This window comes from Dromiciops gliroides, chromosome 3 (genome assembly GCF_019393635.1).
Source record: "Dromiciops gliroides isolate mDroGli1 chromosome 3, mDroGli1.pri, whole genome shotgun sequence".
In the NCBI taxonomy this organism is placed as follows: Eukaryota; Metazoa; Chordata; class Mammalia; order Microbiotheria; family Microbiotheriidae; genus Dromiciops; species Dromiciops gliroides.
In genome coordinates, this window is record NC_057863.1 from 155929586 (window position 1) to 155947427 (window position 17842).

Genomic DNA, 17842 nt, shown 5'->3' on the forward strand with positions numbered 1-17842 from the left:
ACGTGAGGGGCTTACCTATTGTGCTGCACAAAAAAAAAAAAAAAGGAGTTTTTTTTTTGTTGGTTTCATTTATGGCAATTCCTTTTATCCTATATATTTTCACAGAATGCTATTATGCTACTATGGATCTTTGCAAAAACTAGAAAATATTAGCAAAATTTTCTGTTGTGATCTAATCAGATCAACCTTTGTTTTCATTTCAGCCCCTTAAATGCAAATGTTGGCAACAAAGTATGGTTATGTGCTAAATATGTTATTTGGTTTAAGCATTTTAACAAGTCTGCTATTTTTAGCTTACTCCTTTTTTAACCATCAGTTCCATGCTCTTACTAACTCAGTCACTGATCTTTCTAAATATACATATAAATTTTACTGAATATAGATAACTATGATAGCTTAGAAAAACTTATATTGCTAAAAAAAAAAAAATGTGTCATTTTCTCAGTATATTGCGGTAAGTGAAAAATCATCTAAGCCACAATTCCAAATGCAGTAAATACTGTGGAATGGATGATAAGTTAGTCAACAGACATAAAATTTTAGTATGAAATTGGTAAAAATGAGAGACAAACTTTATTTCTAAAACTTACTAAAATCAGAAGGGTACTTTACACTGCCAGGTCCACAATGGCAAAGTAAAATGGAGAACTGAGGCAATTATCCACATAATTCAGCCAAAGAAAAAGAAAGTCCCAAACACTTTTGACTAAATTATCTGGTGTTTATTTTTTTTTTTGCCTGAATTGTTTTGTCCCAGTTTGTCACTTCACTTTGCTACAGTAGATCTGATATGAACACATATAATATTACCCGACTTTGGGGTGCAAACAACAATTAGATTATTTTTGTGCTTGACAACTAACTTATCAGAAGTTCTTCGAAATAAACCCATGTAATCTCTTAAGATTTTTTGCATTTCTGTGAAGCAATATAAAAATGCTTATGGTGTGTATGCAAGCTGCTGTTTTAATTAACTTTCCTGAATTTCAAACATCTATATCTTACTCTCTTATATGCTTTTAACTAAGGTATAGTAGATGCATTTTTGCTTCAATACTAATTCAAGGTGTAATATTCATTTCTTTAGAGAACATTTTTGTTGTTGTGCATGCCTAGTGTTTTGTATGTTGTATATTGCATTCAGAATATTTTTTTCCTTCTCACCTATCCACAATGCAATGCCGTTCCCATGATGCACCTCTGCTTGCTGTTTACCTGTATGTTAATTCGCTTGAATCCCATTGGCCCACTGCCATCATGTGCTCGCTGCCTGTTATTAAAAGACTCAGTCGACTGCCAAAGCAATGAAGCGACCTCTCGAAGCAACTGTAGACCTGGTACTTTGACCTTTCACCTTTCGCTTTGCATGTAGCTTTTCAGAAAACCAACTGAGATTTGTATTGCTTTTTGTTTTAACATCAGTTGAAAACAGTCATTATTATTAATTTATGGAAATATCCGATTTAGTGTTTAGCCATCTCATTTTCATATGTAATAAATGCAAGAGAATCATTTAATCCTAACATGTTTTAATACCGTTTCTAAACGTTTTGAAGCAAGTTTCAATGATTTGGTTTAAAAAAAATTTTTTTAATTAAATTTCTTAACTTTTAAGCTCCAAATATTTTCATATAGTTAGGGGAAAAAAAGTACTAGGTATTAATAATATGAGTGCCTTTTTCCTTTAGAATAGTTTAACTCATTCTTAAAGCAGATGCCATTTTTGTTGCTTGATAGTTTCCTTTTCCATAGTCGTGGTGCTACATACAGTCTTAGGTTAATGAAATCATGCTTTTGCCCTCAATAACAAAACCTCACTCATTGTACATCGCTGCTGTTTGAATTAAGGTGCATGGCAAAGGCATCTCTTTAGCTGTCAATTTTTAAAGTATGTTGCGATATTTTATCTCTGTGTAGACTGGGTATGTTTTTACTTTAAGTTCTGTAAGTCTTATCAAAATTCCTTATTTGTAGGCCTTTCCTCCCGGTGCTCTTCACCCTTTACCAAAGAGACAAGCACTTGAAAAAAGTAACGGTGCCAGCGCCGTCTTTAATCCCAGCGTCTTGCACTATCAGCAGGCACTAGCCAATGCACAGTTGCAGCAACACACGGCATTTATTCCAACAGGTATGTTCCACTTAATATTTTAGTTAAAAAAACCAACAACAACAACAACAAACCACTTGTCTGAATGTGCTTCTGGTAATTCACTCTCTTTTTTTCATTTCTTTAAGCTATTTGGTGACGTCTCCTCTACTTTTAAAGGTACAGCACGGACTGAAACATGGATCTAGAAGGATTTATATTCATTTGAATTTCATCCAAAGCCTGTTATGATTCTAAAGCTAAATAGTTTAGATGATTAAATGCTAGATTTGATACTTGAGATAAATGATAAAAAAACAAACCAGATCTCATTCTTCCGTAGTTATAGATTGAATGTTGTTAATATAAACATTTCCTTTTAACATGAAACATTTCCAAATGAACCCAGGATTTATTCTTAATGTTTTAGATATATGTGTATATTTATATATGTACATATGTGCGTATATATGTATTATATATAATTATAATGGATAATGGATATTATATTATATATTATATATGGAATACTAACTTCAATCTTTTCCTAGAGCATACATTCAAAAGACAGACAATGTAATTTAAGGAAAATCTTCCAGTCATTGTCCTTATCTACACCTTTCTCCATCTCCATCAACATCCAATTTGCAAAAACCTTAATCCTCCTTAGTGCCAAGTCACTCCCTGGTAACGTGCGAGAAGCTTCAGTGTATTGACTTTTTCTGGCTACTTGAGGGCCTTTTACATTAACCATAGGATTCTACTGTTGAGCAGTAAAGATGATCTAGTTACAGCCTCCCATTTCTCAGATAAGGTAAATGAGGCTTCCAAAGGAAACATACTAAGTCAACAGTGGAGCTGGGATTAGAATCCAAGTTTTCCAACTCCTGGTTCCAGCTCTCATTCTGTTACATGCTATTGTCTTTACATAGTGTAAGGCACTAAATATGGGGAGAAATCAGTGAATGAATGGTTAGTTTACATAATGCCAAACAATCAGTTTGATGGGGTTTTCTTTTACTTAATTAGCTGATTTTTTTTCACGCCATCGACCAAATTGACCTGTTGTTCTGGTGTCAGAGTATAACTATTGCCAGGGAATGGCTTAGGCCCTGGGGAACAGAAAGTATATTGAGGTTGGGGATTTTATTCCATTATCATTTTTTTTTAGGTGAGGGTGGTGGTGGTAGCGATGATGGTAGTGTTTCAACATTATTTAATCTTGTTAAAGGAAACAAATAAATTTAAGCTAGTTTATTTACTACCAAAAAAACCCTAATGAAATCAGACATTTTAAATGACAAATTGTTAGAGTGGCTAATCTTTTTAAGAATTTTTTTTCAGCTCCTAATATATATGGTAAGCACGTCAGTCTAAGAAGTTTTTCTTAATAGTCTTTCCTGATATTTTGTTCTTATGTGCATATTCTGGCATGTGTCTATTAATCTCTTAAAAAGCATTTTAAAGTTGTAATAAGTATATGAATTAAGCAAGTGAAAGGATTCATAGTGCTCTGCTTTCTTGGTTTAAAGTTTTATATTTATTTTAAAACTAGAAATCATGCTCCCACAAAATGTACTTTCCCACGTTGGAAGCCACTGCCTACTGTTAAGGCTTCATTGGTACCATGGTAAATAAAACCCAATTTGGTTATATTCTGGTACATTTATAACATTTGTATCTCCATATACAAAGTTACCAATCACTCTGGCTAATGTAATTCAATGGCATAATACATAATAATAATAATAAGTTAGGCTTAGCACAAGGTTCTCTGAGATAATCAGCTCTTTCAGGATTTCCACAGGCATCTCCTAATGTTAGGTTGATGAGATTTCCACCACTAGTCCCCTGGCTATTATGAGTTTGGGCAACAACATGGTATAACAGAAAGAGAGACAAACCTGGGTTTTGTTCTTGGCTCTGCCGCTAACTTTTGGGGTCACCAGGAGCCAGTCATCTTGCTTCTGTGCCACACCTCTCAGGTTTCTCATTTGGAAAATGAGTAGGTTGGACGAAATGACCTCTCAGGTTCCTTCTAACTCTAAAATACTGTGATTCTGAAAAACAGGTAGAAAATAACATGAAAATGTGGGAAAGTTCATCAAACCCAGTTCAAACCTTGCAACTGCCTATGAATCCCTAGAGCTCTGCTGAACAATGGAACTTGGATAACTTGTGATTCGTAACACTTGTTTTATCACCTCTAACACTAACACTTAACATCCCTCCATAATAACTTTCATTTAATCATAGAAAAAAACCTCTCATTTAAAAATACTTCACTTAGAAATCATTTAGCTATTTTCCAATCCAGAAAACACATCATTCCTGTGTGTCATGTACAATTTCTTGATTTTTGTTTATGGAAGAATATTAAATAATTAAGAAACATAAAATGATGCTGGGGCTGTGTACTATTGCCCTCTATTGGATGAATTCACATTTGTATAGTAAAGCTTCGTGTGCATTTTGACTGTGGGAGATTAATTGTAGACCACATATTGCTGTGAAATTTGGAAGTGGCCAAAAGTGTGTCAGAAGTGCTTTCATTGATAGTTGTATTGTAATTTCTTTAAAAATGCAAGAATGTAAGTCTTTGCAGAAAACTTATAGAAACATTTGTGAAATACAATGCATGAAAGAGTTCTTCATCTCAAATACTACTTTTTTTCCTGAAGTTTTATGATGCTTGTACATATTCTCCATATAAGTTTTGAAAAGAAATTAATCTGAAAAGAAATGAGCAAGACCCTTTTTTGCCTTTGCATGCAATTTCAGGAAATACTATGCTCACTTTGGGCTAGTTTCAGATATTGCTTTAACTTTGTATAAAGTTCATTTCCAAAAATCCATAATAGCTATGATAATAATACAATTATTGTTATTATTGTTGTTTTAAACCGCACAATTCAAGTGATTACTTTAAATCATTTTTTTAATTTTGCTGCTTGATGGATGACAATCTTTTTGCTTTAAACTGGCAGAATTTGGGTTTTTTTCTCCCTATAATTTTTTTATGTTCAGAATATTTTATAAAAGGAAAAAAGGAGCAACATATATCCATATAGAGGTTATCCTTTACTGTAAGGTCATTCATAGTAAAAATTTTTGATGAGCTACTGAAATCAGCACCACTGAAACAGGGTGACTTTTGTGAAAGAAATAAGAATGTTGCCTGATGCTGGTGTGGACACCATCAATACCTTGCAAGACTGGGAACTCCTATAAAAAACTAATGTAAAACAGACACAGTCCTCATTGGTGTCCCCCAGCATATTAATAGTAGGTGATTTTCCCTTTTTAAGTTTAACCCAGTGGTTATCATTCTTTTTTTTCACTATTAGGAAAATAATTTTAAAATATATACACATCTATGTAAATAGCAGCATAGTAAGTCTTGGCATGTCTTTGACAGATTTATTCTGAATTGCAAAAAGTGTTTTTGCAGACATTATTTCATTATTCCTCAATATATTTCACTTTAGTCAATGTCAGGTACCATTATATTCATTTTGCGGATGGAAAAACTGAGTATATAAAATAGTAAATGAATAATACAGTTTTCCAGATAACTTATACACATATACACAATCCCCTTTGGTGAAAATATCCAAACAAAAGATGTTTTGAACATTTTTCCCTCCTGAATATATGAGTATAACATCTTGACAATAAAAGAGGTTACCTACCCCATTTCATTAAATACCATGTAGATATGTGATAAAGAAAAATTTTGGTTCACATAGTCTTCCATATGGGGGCCATGTAGAAATTGTGCAAAATTCATAGATGTTTTTTGGAGGAAATTATATAAAATTGTAGATTGAGAGCTAGTTATGACCTTATGTGTCATCTACTCAACTTCTCTCATTTTGCAGAAGAGGAAACTGAGGCTATAGCAGAGCCAGATCTTGTCACTCCAAATCCAGTGGTCTCTCCACTCTACCATGCCATCTCCCTACAGGTCCTGTTTGGATAGTTTAGACATCTTTATTGTATTGTTAAATTGTGGCAGTCTCAATGTCACGCAATTCAGGGCCAAGTCCATAAGACACAGTTTGTCAGGTCAAGTGAACATTTCCCAGAATCTCAAAGTCAGAAGAGACCTCGGAGGTTATCTAAAACAACCCATTCCTAACTAAGAATCCCTTTGGTTACTTAGCTTTAGCTTGAAGATAATCAGTGAAGGTGAGTCCTTTGTCAACTGACATGTACAGTTTTACTTAGGAGAAACTTCTGTCAGGAAACTCTTCTAAAAAATTGTCTCTTTGCCACCCTGCATTGTTCCTAGCTCTCCAGGCCAAGTAGAATAATTTCAATTTCTCCCCTTCACTCCTAAATTTTCTCTGCCTAGGCTAAGCATCCACCATAATAAGTTCAACTTAAGGTATGAACTTGAGGTCCTTCCCCATCCTGATTCCTCTCCCTAGACAGCCTCCGGCCCTTCCTAAAGTGTGGGGACAAGAACTGAATATAGTACTTCTGATATGCTCTAAGCAGGGTACAGTGGGACACTTACCTCCCTGGTCTTGGACACTGTTTATACAGCCTAAGATTAAATTCACTTTCCTTGGCTGCCTGATCCTACTGTTGATTCATATTGGGCTTTCCCCCTGCTAAAACCTCCAGATCTCTTCAAGATACAAGGCAGAACTAAAGCTCCAACACCTACTCCACTCTACTCTCCTACCCTGTGGAGCCTTCTAAATCATTGGTCTCACTTAAAGTTCACCCCATAAGTCCCAGTGACTGTCACTTCCAGCCCTGACCCCCAACTCAGGCCCAGTTTCTGTTACAAAGCTGGGTCCAAAATGAAAGTACTTTAATTAGAAGTTGGACTGTAGGGACAAGTAGGTGGTGCAGTGGATAAAGCACTGGCCCTGGATTCAGGAGGGCCTGAGTTCAAATCCTGCCTCAGACACTTGGCACTTACTAGTTGTGTGACCCTGGGCAAGTCACTTAACCTCCATTGCCCTAGCCAAAAAAAAAAAAAAAGAAGTTGGGCTGTAACTGAAACTAGAATCAAAATTAAATCACCATTGCTAAGTATGGTGGGCAAAGAGGACCATTTAGACATTCATACCCTACCTCCCCCCACAGAAGGATTCCTAGGTTCTATCTTCCTGTATATAGGCTTTCAATCAGAAATGTAAGATTCTCTTTGTCCTTATTAAGCTTTAGCCTGAAATGTCAGCGGCAAAGGGGGGGAAAATTGATGCCTAACACTATACTATAGCCACCTGCTTTTTAAGAGGGTGGCAAAGCTAAAGTGTGCTGTGAATCTAGGCTTCTTAAACTTTTTCCACTCGTGACCCCTTTTTGCCCAAGAAATATTTATTTAACCCCTGGTATATAGTTATATAAAATAGGTATATATAACCTTTTACCATTGTTAAATTTTTCATAACCCCCACATTCAGTTACGTGACCCCATATGGAGTCGAAACCCACAGTTTAAGAAGCTTTGCTCTAAACCACTTAATCCATGTAAAGTCCAGTATGATTGCAAAAGAAATAAAGGGTACGTGGCAGAATCATGGTGGTCTCTAAGGTCCTGAATTCCCTTCCTTCTGTTTTAAGCCTTTTGGGCCTCACTATGTAGTTTCTTGGCTTGAGAGGCTGTTCTGTGTATTTCCCTGAGGCATAATCCCAGAAGCCTGTGTCTTTTTGGGGCAATAGTGTTGAGTTATAAGGGTCTTTGGCCAAGTAGACAAGATAAGGAATAGACCAATGACAAGATAAATACCCATAGACAATACTACTTGCTTCTCTATGACCTTCCCCTTAGTTTCTGAATCAGAAGTTTTAATTTATTGACTTCTTATTTGGGAATCTTGATGACCTTTCTAACTTGGAACAGTTTCAGTAGCAAAAGAAATTATCATTATAATGTAATTAAGACAATATAGTCTACAGTGAGTAGCACACTTGACCTGAATTTAGGAATATGGATTCTATTTCTAGCCACACTACTGACTCACACTCTTTGTGACCTTGGATAGTTTTCTGTACTTAGTTTTCATCTGCAAAATAACCACTATTTTCTTTGAGGGAAGTAACTTGATAATGTCTGCAAATTATTTTGAGGTCTTGGAGAAAAGGAATTAGAAACAAATCTGATGTTATTAAATACATTTTCATGGATGCAAGTCAAATTATGAAATGCCTATCAGTGTGCTTTAATTTTTGCACAAAATGTCAGTTATATTTATGAATGATGGAAACTATGAATGATCTTCAAAGGTCATGTTAAACTAACCTCTGCTGGTTTCTGGTTGTGCTTGATTCTCACTCTGAATGTTAACTCTAAACAGCTAACCTGTTTCTTTCCCTTTATTCACTTTTCCCACCTCCCATTGCATGACATGCAGGGTCAGTTTTGTGCATGGCACCCGCTACCAGTATTGGTAGGTTCCAACCTTTTTTATTTGTCTTTGATATTCTGTATAATAGCTTCACATGCTTCAAACTTCTTTTTTTTTTTTTTTTTGAAATCTCAGGCATTCCTTAGGAAATGGTTAGATCTAAAGACTTATTTGACTTTAGAGTTAACTCATAGGGTTTTTAGGGTTTTGTTTTTGTTTTTAAGAAAACTACAGCTTGGATGTGACATCCCCTGTTCTAACTACAATTCTACACTAGCATAAAACCATGAATTCAATCTGCTTTTCAGTGATCTCTGTTTTGATTATTTGTATATTTTATGTGGTCTAGCATAAGGGGAGGGGGTATCTTACTTTATAAAAAGAGTAGGCTAATTTCATTGGTGTTTTAAAGTTTCATAGTGGTGTGCCTTTATTTCCTCTTTGCTGTGTGTTAGAGTTATCAGAGTTTCCCAGAATTCTTTTAAATATTTTTTTTCAAATAGAAGTGTTTCATAAGACAAAATGCTTGAATTGCCATCCTGATAATTATGTCTTCTATGATCATTCTTATTATTACTTTAGTTCCCCCTTATAAAATATGATTTAATATAAAATGTAGATTGTTTTTTAAAAAGTCAATGGTGTTCTGTGAAAACAAGCTAAGATTAAATGTAGGACTGACTGATTATTTCTTATTAAAAAAAATTTAAAATGAATTGTATCAAAATAATTTTGACTCTTTTATTTATATTGTTTGTTACACCTAGCCTATAATTTTTGGACACAAATAAACAATAATCCTTGGCAGTTACTATTGAAACAGGACAGCAGGGCTAATGAAAAATAACACTTTATGAATTTTGAACCAAATTGAAAATCTCAGCATTGCTGAATGCTAATAAAATTTCAACTTAATCATAAATCATTTTAAGGAATAGCACTTCCCATTTTGATTTGACAATTAAAACATTTTGTCTTTCATAAATCCATCAAAGAATGTAAATTATAGACTCCTACATTATTGGACAATTTTATTCACATTCATAAGAATTTAGAGAGAGGCAATTTGGGGGACAAATTGTACTTAGAAATAACACTTTTATTAATACAACAACCAAAGAAGTCTGCTTTAGATTTTCTGGGAATCACTGATTATGTTTTAAAACTTCCTTTAATTGTACTTGTAATAAGCTATTTTCCCTTTTTTATTTCTCTCCCATGCTTCCTTGCTTTGCATTGTGGTTGCATGCCATCTGCTGGTTTAACCCATGATGGCTTGCTGCTCTGATATTCACCATGCCAAAATACCACTTCTATCACCATAATGCTACACCCTACTGTTCATTGCTTCCATGGTTCCCCTCCTGAAAGTACCCATGATGCACAGCGCTACGTCCGCCACTGTCTCTGCAGCAACAACTCCTGCAACAAGTGTCCCCTTCGCCACAACAGCCACAGCCAATCAGGTTTGCTCCTTTTAAAGCTTTCTTTCACAAATCCCAAACTCTAAATGAGTGCTGATACTTTGAAAAAAAAATTCTCAATGAGAATTTTTTTTCATCTTTATCCATCAAATTTTATTTTTAATGAGTTTATAGCAATCATTTATGGACAGGTTGCACTTATTTAGAGTTAACATTTACTGCAAATAATGATGTAGCTATGTTTTGTGTTGCACTGTTCGTTTTTGTACCTAATATTGTGTAATTAACCTGACAGGCTTAAATTTCTTTTAGTAGAGCATTGCCTATCCAGTGGAATCAGAATTTCTATGTTAAAAGACGTCCAAACACACCATGGGCTGTTTCAAACTGGTTATATTTTAAGGTTTTATCCACACAAAGTGAGGTATGGAACCGAGGCAACTATTCAGTTAATTGAGACCCAATGATCTGTTCTAGAGGAAAGGATTGTTCTCTTTTTATAGCCTGTTCTTTTTCCTCAGAAACAGATTTGGGGTGGGAGGGAAGTTTGGGAGGGGGAGGTGGTTAAATTTTCTGCAGTGATGGTTCACACTGATTATTACATAATCACTGGACTTTTCACATATTATGTAGACATAGTCTTACTTAACCATACATACAGTACTCTAAAGAAACTATCATGACACCTTGATGAATCTTGATGAATTCATCAGTTTACTTAGAACATGGTACTAATAAGATTTAAGTCATGAGCTCAGTCCTGACTGGGATGACCAGTTAGTTCCCCCAGCCTCATGGCCACAGGCTATAGAATGAGCAGGATACGATGGATGGATGGATGGATGAACACAAATCATGACCACTCTTGGAAAAAACAACTCATAGCACATATTTTGCTGGTGGACATCTTCACAAAAGAAAGATAGGGCTTTTCTCTGCTATCGTAAAGGCTACTGGGGTGGGGGTGGGGGGCGGAATAAAAGGTAGCAGAATGGTGTTGGGGAAAGGAGAGAGAGAACCAGAGAGAGACACAGAGATTATGTGATGCAGAAAAATAAAAGAATGAGGAATTCTAATAAAACCAAAGCCAAAAGGAATAAACCACCAAACTGCATTTACATGGAAGTTCCATTCCCCCTAGGAGAAAGGGCTGAGGAAAAAGGAGGGAGGGTGGAAGGAAAGAAGGAGAACTGAACTAAGCAGAGCTGTAGAGAAGCTATTTACAAGCTTATTGTAAGTATCAAGAATTACTTATCCTTCATCTCCTTTCTCTACCTCCCACACCATAAATCCCATTCATTCCCCAGAAAAAATCACCTAAACTCTCAAACCACCCTTCAAAACAAAACAATAGATGGAAAATCCAAAAGCTAATTGCAGGAAAGTAGGGGATGAAGAAGTTCCATAACAAATATGTCTCTATCTCTGAGTTGAATACTCATTGACAGGATCAAACTCTAGAGTATACAATGAAAAAGAAAACTGATTAGACTCAGGCCTATCCCACCTATGCGCATATAGATAAATCACCTAACCTTCCTGAACTTCAATTTTCTTAGCTGTAATATGGTTGCAATAATACTTGCATTGCCTAATTCACAACTTCATCGGTTGAGGAAAGTGCTTTGTAAAAACTTAACAGGGGCAGCTAGATGGCGCAGTGGATAGAGTACCAGCCCTGGATTCAGGAGGACCTGAGTTCAAATCCGGCCTCCGACACTTAACACTTACTAGCTGTGTAACCCTGGGCAAGTCACTTAACCCCAATTGCCCCCACACACACACACACAACTTAAAAAATTACAATGGGAGTGGGGGGTGGGAGAGGCAAGTGTGGGGCCTATATCTGAGCTAATTTGGTATATGTTACTATAGACCAAGAGTCACAGAAGAAAAAGCAACCAATAAGTGTATAAATTGTGGATTTGATGACATTTCTATTGTCAGTGTTCTGTTGTAAGGTCTGAGTAATTTCACACACACACACACACACACACACACATACATCACTATGTAGTTCAGGAAGAATGTGTCTTATCCTGCTGTCATAACCATTGTAAAATATAAAAATTTATCTGGAAACAAGGAAAACCCACTGGTGAAGAACCAATATCAACTTTGTAACTTTTTTTTTAGGGACAGTTTGAAAAAAAGCTATAAATTCCAGTATTTTCTACCGTAGGAAAGAGATTTAGCAATTGTTTAGATCTAATTTATTTAATAAGACACTCCAGACTGAAGCAATTGACTTCTGTTCATGCCATAAAAGTATTCGGCTCCTTCAGTGATTTTGCTATATCTTAATTATATAGGGGTTTCCAGTAGAATAATAATAATTATTATGTTAATATCGGGCTTCAAAATATACAAAGTAATTTCCCTAGAATAATATTATGAATTAAGTAGTACAAATATTGTTATCCACATCTTTTTCAGATACAGAAATTGAGGCTTAGGAAAGTTAAATGACTGCTGAAAGTTTGACAACCAGTGTCAGAAATGAGACTAAAACCCAGTTCTCCTAACTTGAAAGTCATGGTTGTTTTCTTTTGTTTTCTTTTGTTTTGTCACACCACTCACCTAGTTATTTCAAATAAGGTAAAATGGGACCCAAAAAAAAAAAAAAGAGCAATCTTTAGATCAAATGAAGCAAGGTAAATCAATGGCATTTGGATTTAACCAATCTCAGTAGCTCCAAACTACCTAGATATATACCCTCCTCCTTAATTAGTTTGTTGAAATTTGATGCTTTTGGTCTGCCCTGTTGTTCAGCTGAAAAGAGGCTTTATCTCAGGTGAATTTGGTTCTAGATCCTGAGGATCCACCTTGTGATCTATGCATTCAGCCTTTATGTACAGTGTACAGTGAGCCTGAAATTTTTAGCAAAATGAAACAAAACCAAAACACCTTTTTTAACAAATTAGTTAGCACATATAAACTAATAGGGCAGTCAGCCTGATCCTATCATATAACTGCTGCCAGGTCTGTTTTCGTCTTTGTAGCCAAGCACAGTGCCTAGAACGTTGGTCCTTAGCAAGTGCTTGTTGAATCGAATTTGAGCTAAATGTTAGCCAACTTCAATCAATTAGTAATTGTAATTGAAGCTGAATGTGATTAATTCATTCAGCCTGAAAACATGGATTGATGATCCTAGGTCCTCCAACTGAAAAACTCATCCCTGATTTAGAAGGATTTTTCTCCCCTCCAATATGATAATCATATGAAGGCAGCCTGTATTATTTTGTCTTTGTAAAGAACACCCAAAAAAAAAAAAAGAAGAGATAAAGTACTTTATTTTCTTGCCTTGAAAATACTGGAGAAGTATTTAAAATGAGAGGGCATCGCTAAAGAGCAGTGCGATATTTAGAGTCAGAGACCCCGGATTCTTGTCCTGGCTCTGCTACAGACTAGGTCTATGACCACGAACAAACCAATTCCCCCTGTGGGCTTCAATTTTGTATTCTATAAAATAGGATTAATGTGTCACAGAGTTGTTGTAAAGACCAAGTGAGATAATAAATATAAAATGCTTTGTAAGCTATAAAGCACTCTATAAACATTAACTATTATTATGATAAGCTACCTTCCAAGAGTACCATGAGGTTTAATTGAGATTCACTAAAGAAGGGTTAAGATAGATATGTATAGATACATATCAATAGATGGATGGATAAGGGGCAGCTAGATGGCGAAGTGGTTAAAGTGCTGGCCCTGGATTCAGGAGTACCTGAGTTAAAATCCAGCTTCAGACACTTGACACTTACTAGCTGTGTGACCCTGGGCAAGTCACTTAACCCCCATTGCCCTGCCCCCCCCCAAAAAAAATAGATGGATGGATAGATAGATGGATGGTTGGATGGATAGATAGATAAACAGACAGAAAGAAGAATATGTTATAATCTAGTACATTTTCACTTCTGACAAATACTTTACACTTTATGGTAAGAGATTCTAATCCAGAGAACTTTTTTTATATGTAATATCTAAAGACATACTTTCAGTTCCAGTTGCATGTTGTTGAAAGGGAGTTGAATAGAAAATGTCAAAGACCTTTATAAGACTGTACTTAATGTTGAATTATCCTCTCATACCCCAAATCCCATCCACTATTCATTTTATGAAAAAAAAAAATTCTATTAGACTGAGAAGTCCTGTACCCAATCATGCCGAAGTTCTTATTTTAAGCCTTTTATTTGGGAGGGGCGGGGGGGGGGGGGTGACTAGCATTCACAGTTTTTCTCTCTGCATCAGGGAAGGGCAGGCCATGTGCCCTGCAATAATAGATCCATTTGGCAGGGTTGAAAAGGCCATTGGAATCATGTTATTTTAAGAAATAATTTGTTGGAACTTTAAACAATAAAACCAAGTGGAAATTTATTTATAAGTAAATACATTTTTAAAAAATAATAATTTCCATAAATAAGTATACATAACAACCTATCAGTGGTTCTCTCCTATTTCCTTCCTTTTCCATTGTCTTTGTTCTAGTTACTCCCGTATTTGAATATATGATATATTTTCCCTTTTATATAAACATAATGGGTGTGTTTACCGTTCTTCTGGTGCAGCTTTCTTCACATGTTTTAATATGATTCTTTCCACATTTCTTTGTATTCTTTATATTTTACCTTTTCTAATTGCATTACAGTATTTACTTTAAAGTCAGTTACATTATAATAATTTATTCACCTGTTTCCCCATCTACTGAACTCTAAGGTTGTTTCTAGGTCATTCTCCATCTATTAAAAACTACTCAGGGGCAGCTAAGTGGTGCAGTGGATAAAGCACCTGCCCTGGATTCAGGAAGACCTGAGTTCAAATCTGGTCTCAGACACTTGACACTTAATAGCTGTGTGACCCTGGGCAAGTCACTTAACCTTCATTGCCCCACCAAAAAAAAAAAAAACACTACTCCTGTAGTTTGCAACTGCAAATAATGCTACTAGATGTATTACTTTAAAAAAAAATAAAAAATAAAAGTAGTAGCAGCCCAGGCAATATACAGAGATTAATTTTGTGTTATGATTGACGTAAAAGCAGAAGATTTTCAGATTCCTTCCTTGAGGAGTGTCTCTCTCCACTGGGTGCTAGGCCTTCTGATGTGGCCACTGTTTCCATAAATTTGGGTGGAGCCGGGATAATCTCTCCTCTGTCCTTCTAGTCATGACTACTATAGGCTTGATATGTCACACTAACCTGAGGTTACTGTCAAGGGGTAGCAGCTGCACTCACTTTAGTAAGAACCTGTGTCTTTCTCATAATAATAATCACTGGCATTTAAATAATGCTATATGGTTTGAAAAGATTTTTACATGTACTGTCGCACTTGATCCTCCCAACAGTCCTGCGAGGTAAATGCTGTATTATTCCCCTTTTACAGATGAGAAAGCTAAGGAAGACAGAGGTTAAGTGACTTGCCCAGGGTCACACACCTAGAAAGTGTCTGAGGTCACGAATGAACTTGAGCCTTCTTCATTCCACATACATTACACCACCAGGCTTCCATCCCTATGTTTAACAAGTAATTTTCCGTGGCTAAGTGAATACTGAAATTCAAAGGCCATTAAGGACCAATGAAAGGAGAACTGTTTATTTTTAAAAGACTGTTTCGCTCATCTTTGTTTCCCTTCCCCACGTAATGCCTTGCCCACAATAACTTCTCCATAAATATCTGTACAGTTAAAATGACAGTAAACATAGAAATAGGACATTAGTGAATAAATTTGATTATTGAATTGCAGTAATGAGGAAAGTAGCTCCTGGTCTTCAGTGGTGATATAAGTATATGCCTACAAAAAGAGGAAGTAGAATGCATTTGGATGCCTTTCTGATTTTTCTTTTTTGAGCCAAGGCTTTACAAAGTTCAGTTCAATTCAGTAAGTATTATTAAGTGCTTACTGTTTAAAACAGTATTTTTAGCCAAATTCTGGGTGCATTTTTTGATCCTATATAATAACCTAGGCATCATTAACTATAAATTAATCATAAAATAGCAGCTCCCCTCCTCTGACCTCATTCTAGCTGAAACAAGGAACCACCGATTCACTGAAACTTAGCATTAAAAGGGACCTCAGATTTCATTGAGTCTAGGAACTATGTTTTTGTGTCATGGACCCCTCCCCCCCAACTTTGGCAGTCTGGTGAAGTCTGTGGTCCCCTTCTCAGAATAATGTGGTTAAATGCATAAATGTTAAGAGCCTGTGATCTCATCCAACCAGTACTTGACCAAGAACCCCTTCAAAACCCATTCTAAGTAACCCAGCCTCTACTTAAAAAAAAAAATCTCCATTGCTGATAAACCCATGTGGAAACCCATTCTGGTTTCATGCAGCACTTATCAGTAAGTTTTTCCTGACATTAAACCAGAACTTAACTCCGTAAACTTCCATTAATTGCTCCTAGTTCTGTCCTCTGTGTCTGGGCAGAATAAGTCTAATTTCTTTTCAATATGACAACCCTGAAGTACTTGAAGACTGCTGCCTTGACCATCCCTAAGTCTCTCCTTCCTGAGGGTAAGCACGTCCAGATTGAGAGGGCTTCTTCTCAATGTCCTTTTCATCCTCTTCCTCCCACACAATGAACACAGGAATCCTCCAGGGTTCTGTCATGTGTTTTCTTTTCTTTCCCTGCGTTCTCTCCGTTGATGTACTCGTCTGTTCCCATAGTTCCAATCATCATCTCTCCTTAGCTAGCTATTCCCCAAACACAACATTTCGTCTCTGGCCTTCATGCCTTTGCACAACTGGTACTGCACGTCTGAAAAGCATCCCTTCTTTTCCCCTTCTTCAGGGAATCCTTAAATCTTCCTTGAAAGCAAACTCAGGTTCCCCTTTCAACAAGAGGCTTTCCCTGACTTATCCCCTTCTCCATGAGTCCTCTCTTCACTTGAAATCACCCTCATATACTTTGTAAATACTTAGTATTTACATACTTATGTACCTACTAAGTCTTTCAAGTAGACAATAAGTTCTTTGAAGGCAGAAACTATTCTGTTTTTCCTCTTTGTATCTATCCAGTCCCCAAACCAATCCAGACACAACAAGAGATTAATAAATGTTTGTTGAATTGAATTTTATGGCATAGTTTTAAGCCCTTCACCATCTACCTCATGTTCCTTTAGATACTCTCCACTTTATCAATGTCCTTTCAAAGCTGTGAAGCTCAGAATGGAGCACAGTAATCTAGGTGTAATCTGATGAGAGCAGAGTACACTAACATGTCCTTCATTCTGAACACCATCTTTTTGTGCCATGTGACACTGTTGGCTCATTGTGAACTGGGAGTCCACTAAAAGCCCTGGGTCTTTTTCACACATTCTAGGGTATAGCTATGTGAAGATGATTAGATGAATCCCAGAGTAGAACTTTACACTTATCTCTATGAAAGTTCATGTAATTAGATTTGGCCCAATATTCTAGCTTATCGAAATCATTTTGGATCCTGATTTTGTCATCTACTATGATAACTATCCCAGCTTCATATTTTGTCTTGTCATCACCCTCATGATGTCATTAGTCCCCTTCAAGAATAAAGAAACAGGGGGGCAACTAGGTGGCACAGAGGTTAAAGTGCTGGCCCTGGATTCAGGAGTACCTGAGTTCAAATCCAGCCTCAGACACTTGACACTTACTAGCTGTGTGACCCTGGGCAAGTCACTTAACCCCCATTGCCCCACACAAAAAAAAAAAAGAATAAAGAAACAATCTCAGATCAAGATGCAATAAAAATTGCATGTAATAAAGAGCCATGGAAAGACAGACTGAAAATTAATTGGAAACTAAAGAATCTCATCCTAAAGAATGAGTAAGTCAAACAACAAATCATAGAAACAATCAATAACTTCATCCAAGAGAATGACAATAATGAGACAACATACCAAAACTTATGGGATGCAGCTAAAGCAGTTCTTAGGGGAAATTTTATATCTCTAAATGCTTACATGAATAAAATAGAGAAAGAGGAGA

At 36.1% G+C, this 17842-nt stretch overlaps 1 protein-coding gene across 13 annotated transcripts in view; it reads left to right on the forward strand.

Annotated features, from left to right (window-relative positions):
• The window catches only part of MBNL2 (muscleblind like splicing regulator 2), a 201897-nt gene that overhangs the window by 162991 nt on the left and 21064 nt on the right, over positions 1 to 17842 (forward strand). For 2 of the 13 annotated variants that reach the window (XM_043996335.1, XM_043996336.1), the window contains exons 6-10: positions 1284 to 1337; positions 1975 to 2128; positions 8461 to 8496; positions 9826 to 9920; positions 11020 to 11111. In XM_043996335.1, coding sequence (XP_043852270.1) covers positions 1284 to 1337; positions 1975 to 2128; positions 8461 to 8496; positions 9826 to 9920; positions 11020 to 11111 — 431 coding nt within the window. Of the gene's footprint in view, positions 1 to 1283; positions 1338 to 1974; positions 2129 to 2235; positions 2439 to 8460; positions 8497 to 9825; positions 9921 to 11019; positions 11112 to 17842 lie in introns of those variants that run through there. The other 11 variants (XM_043996340.1, XM_043996337.1, XM_043996338.1 and 8 more) reach the window with 11 other exon arrangements.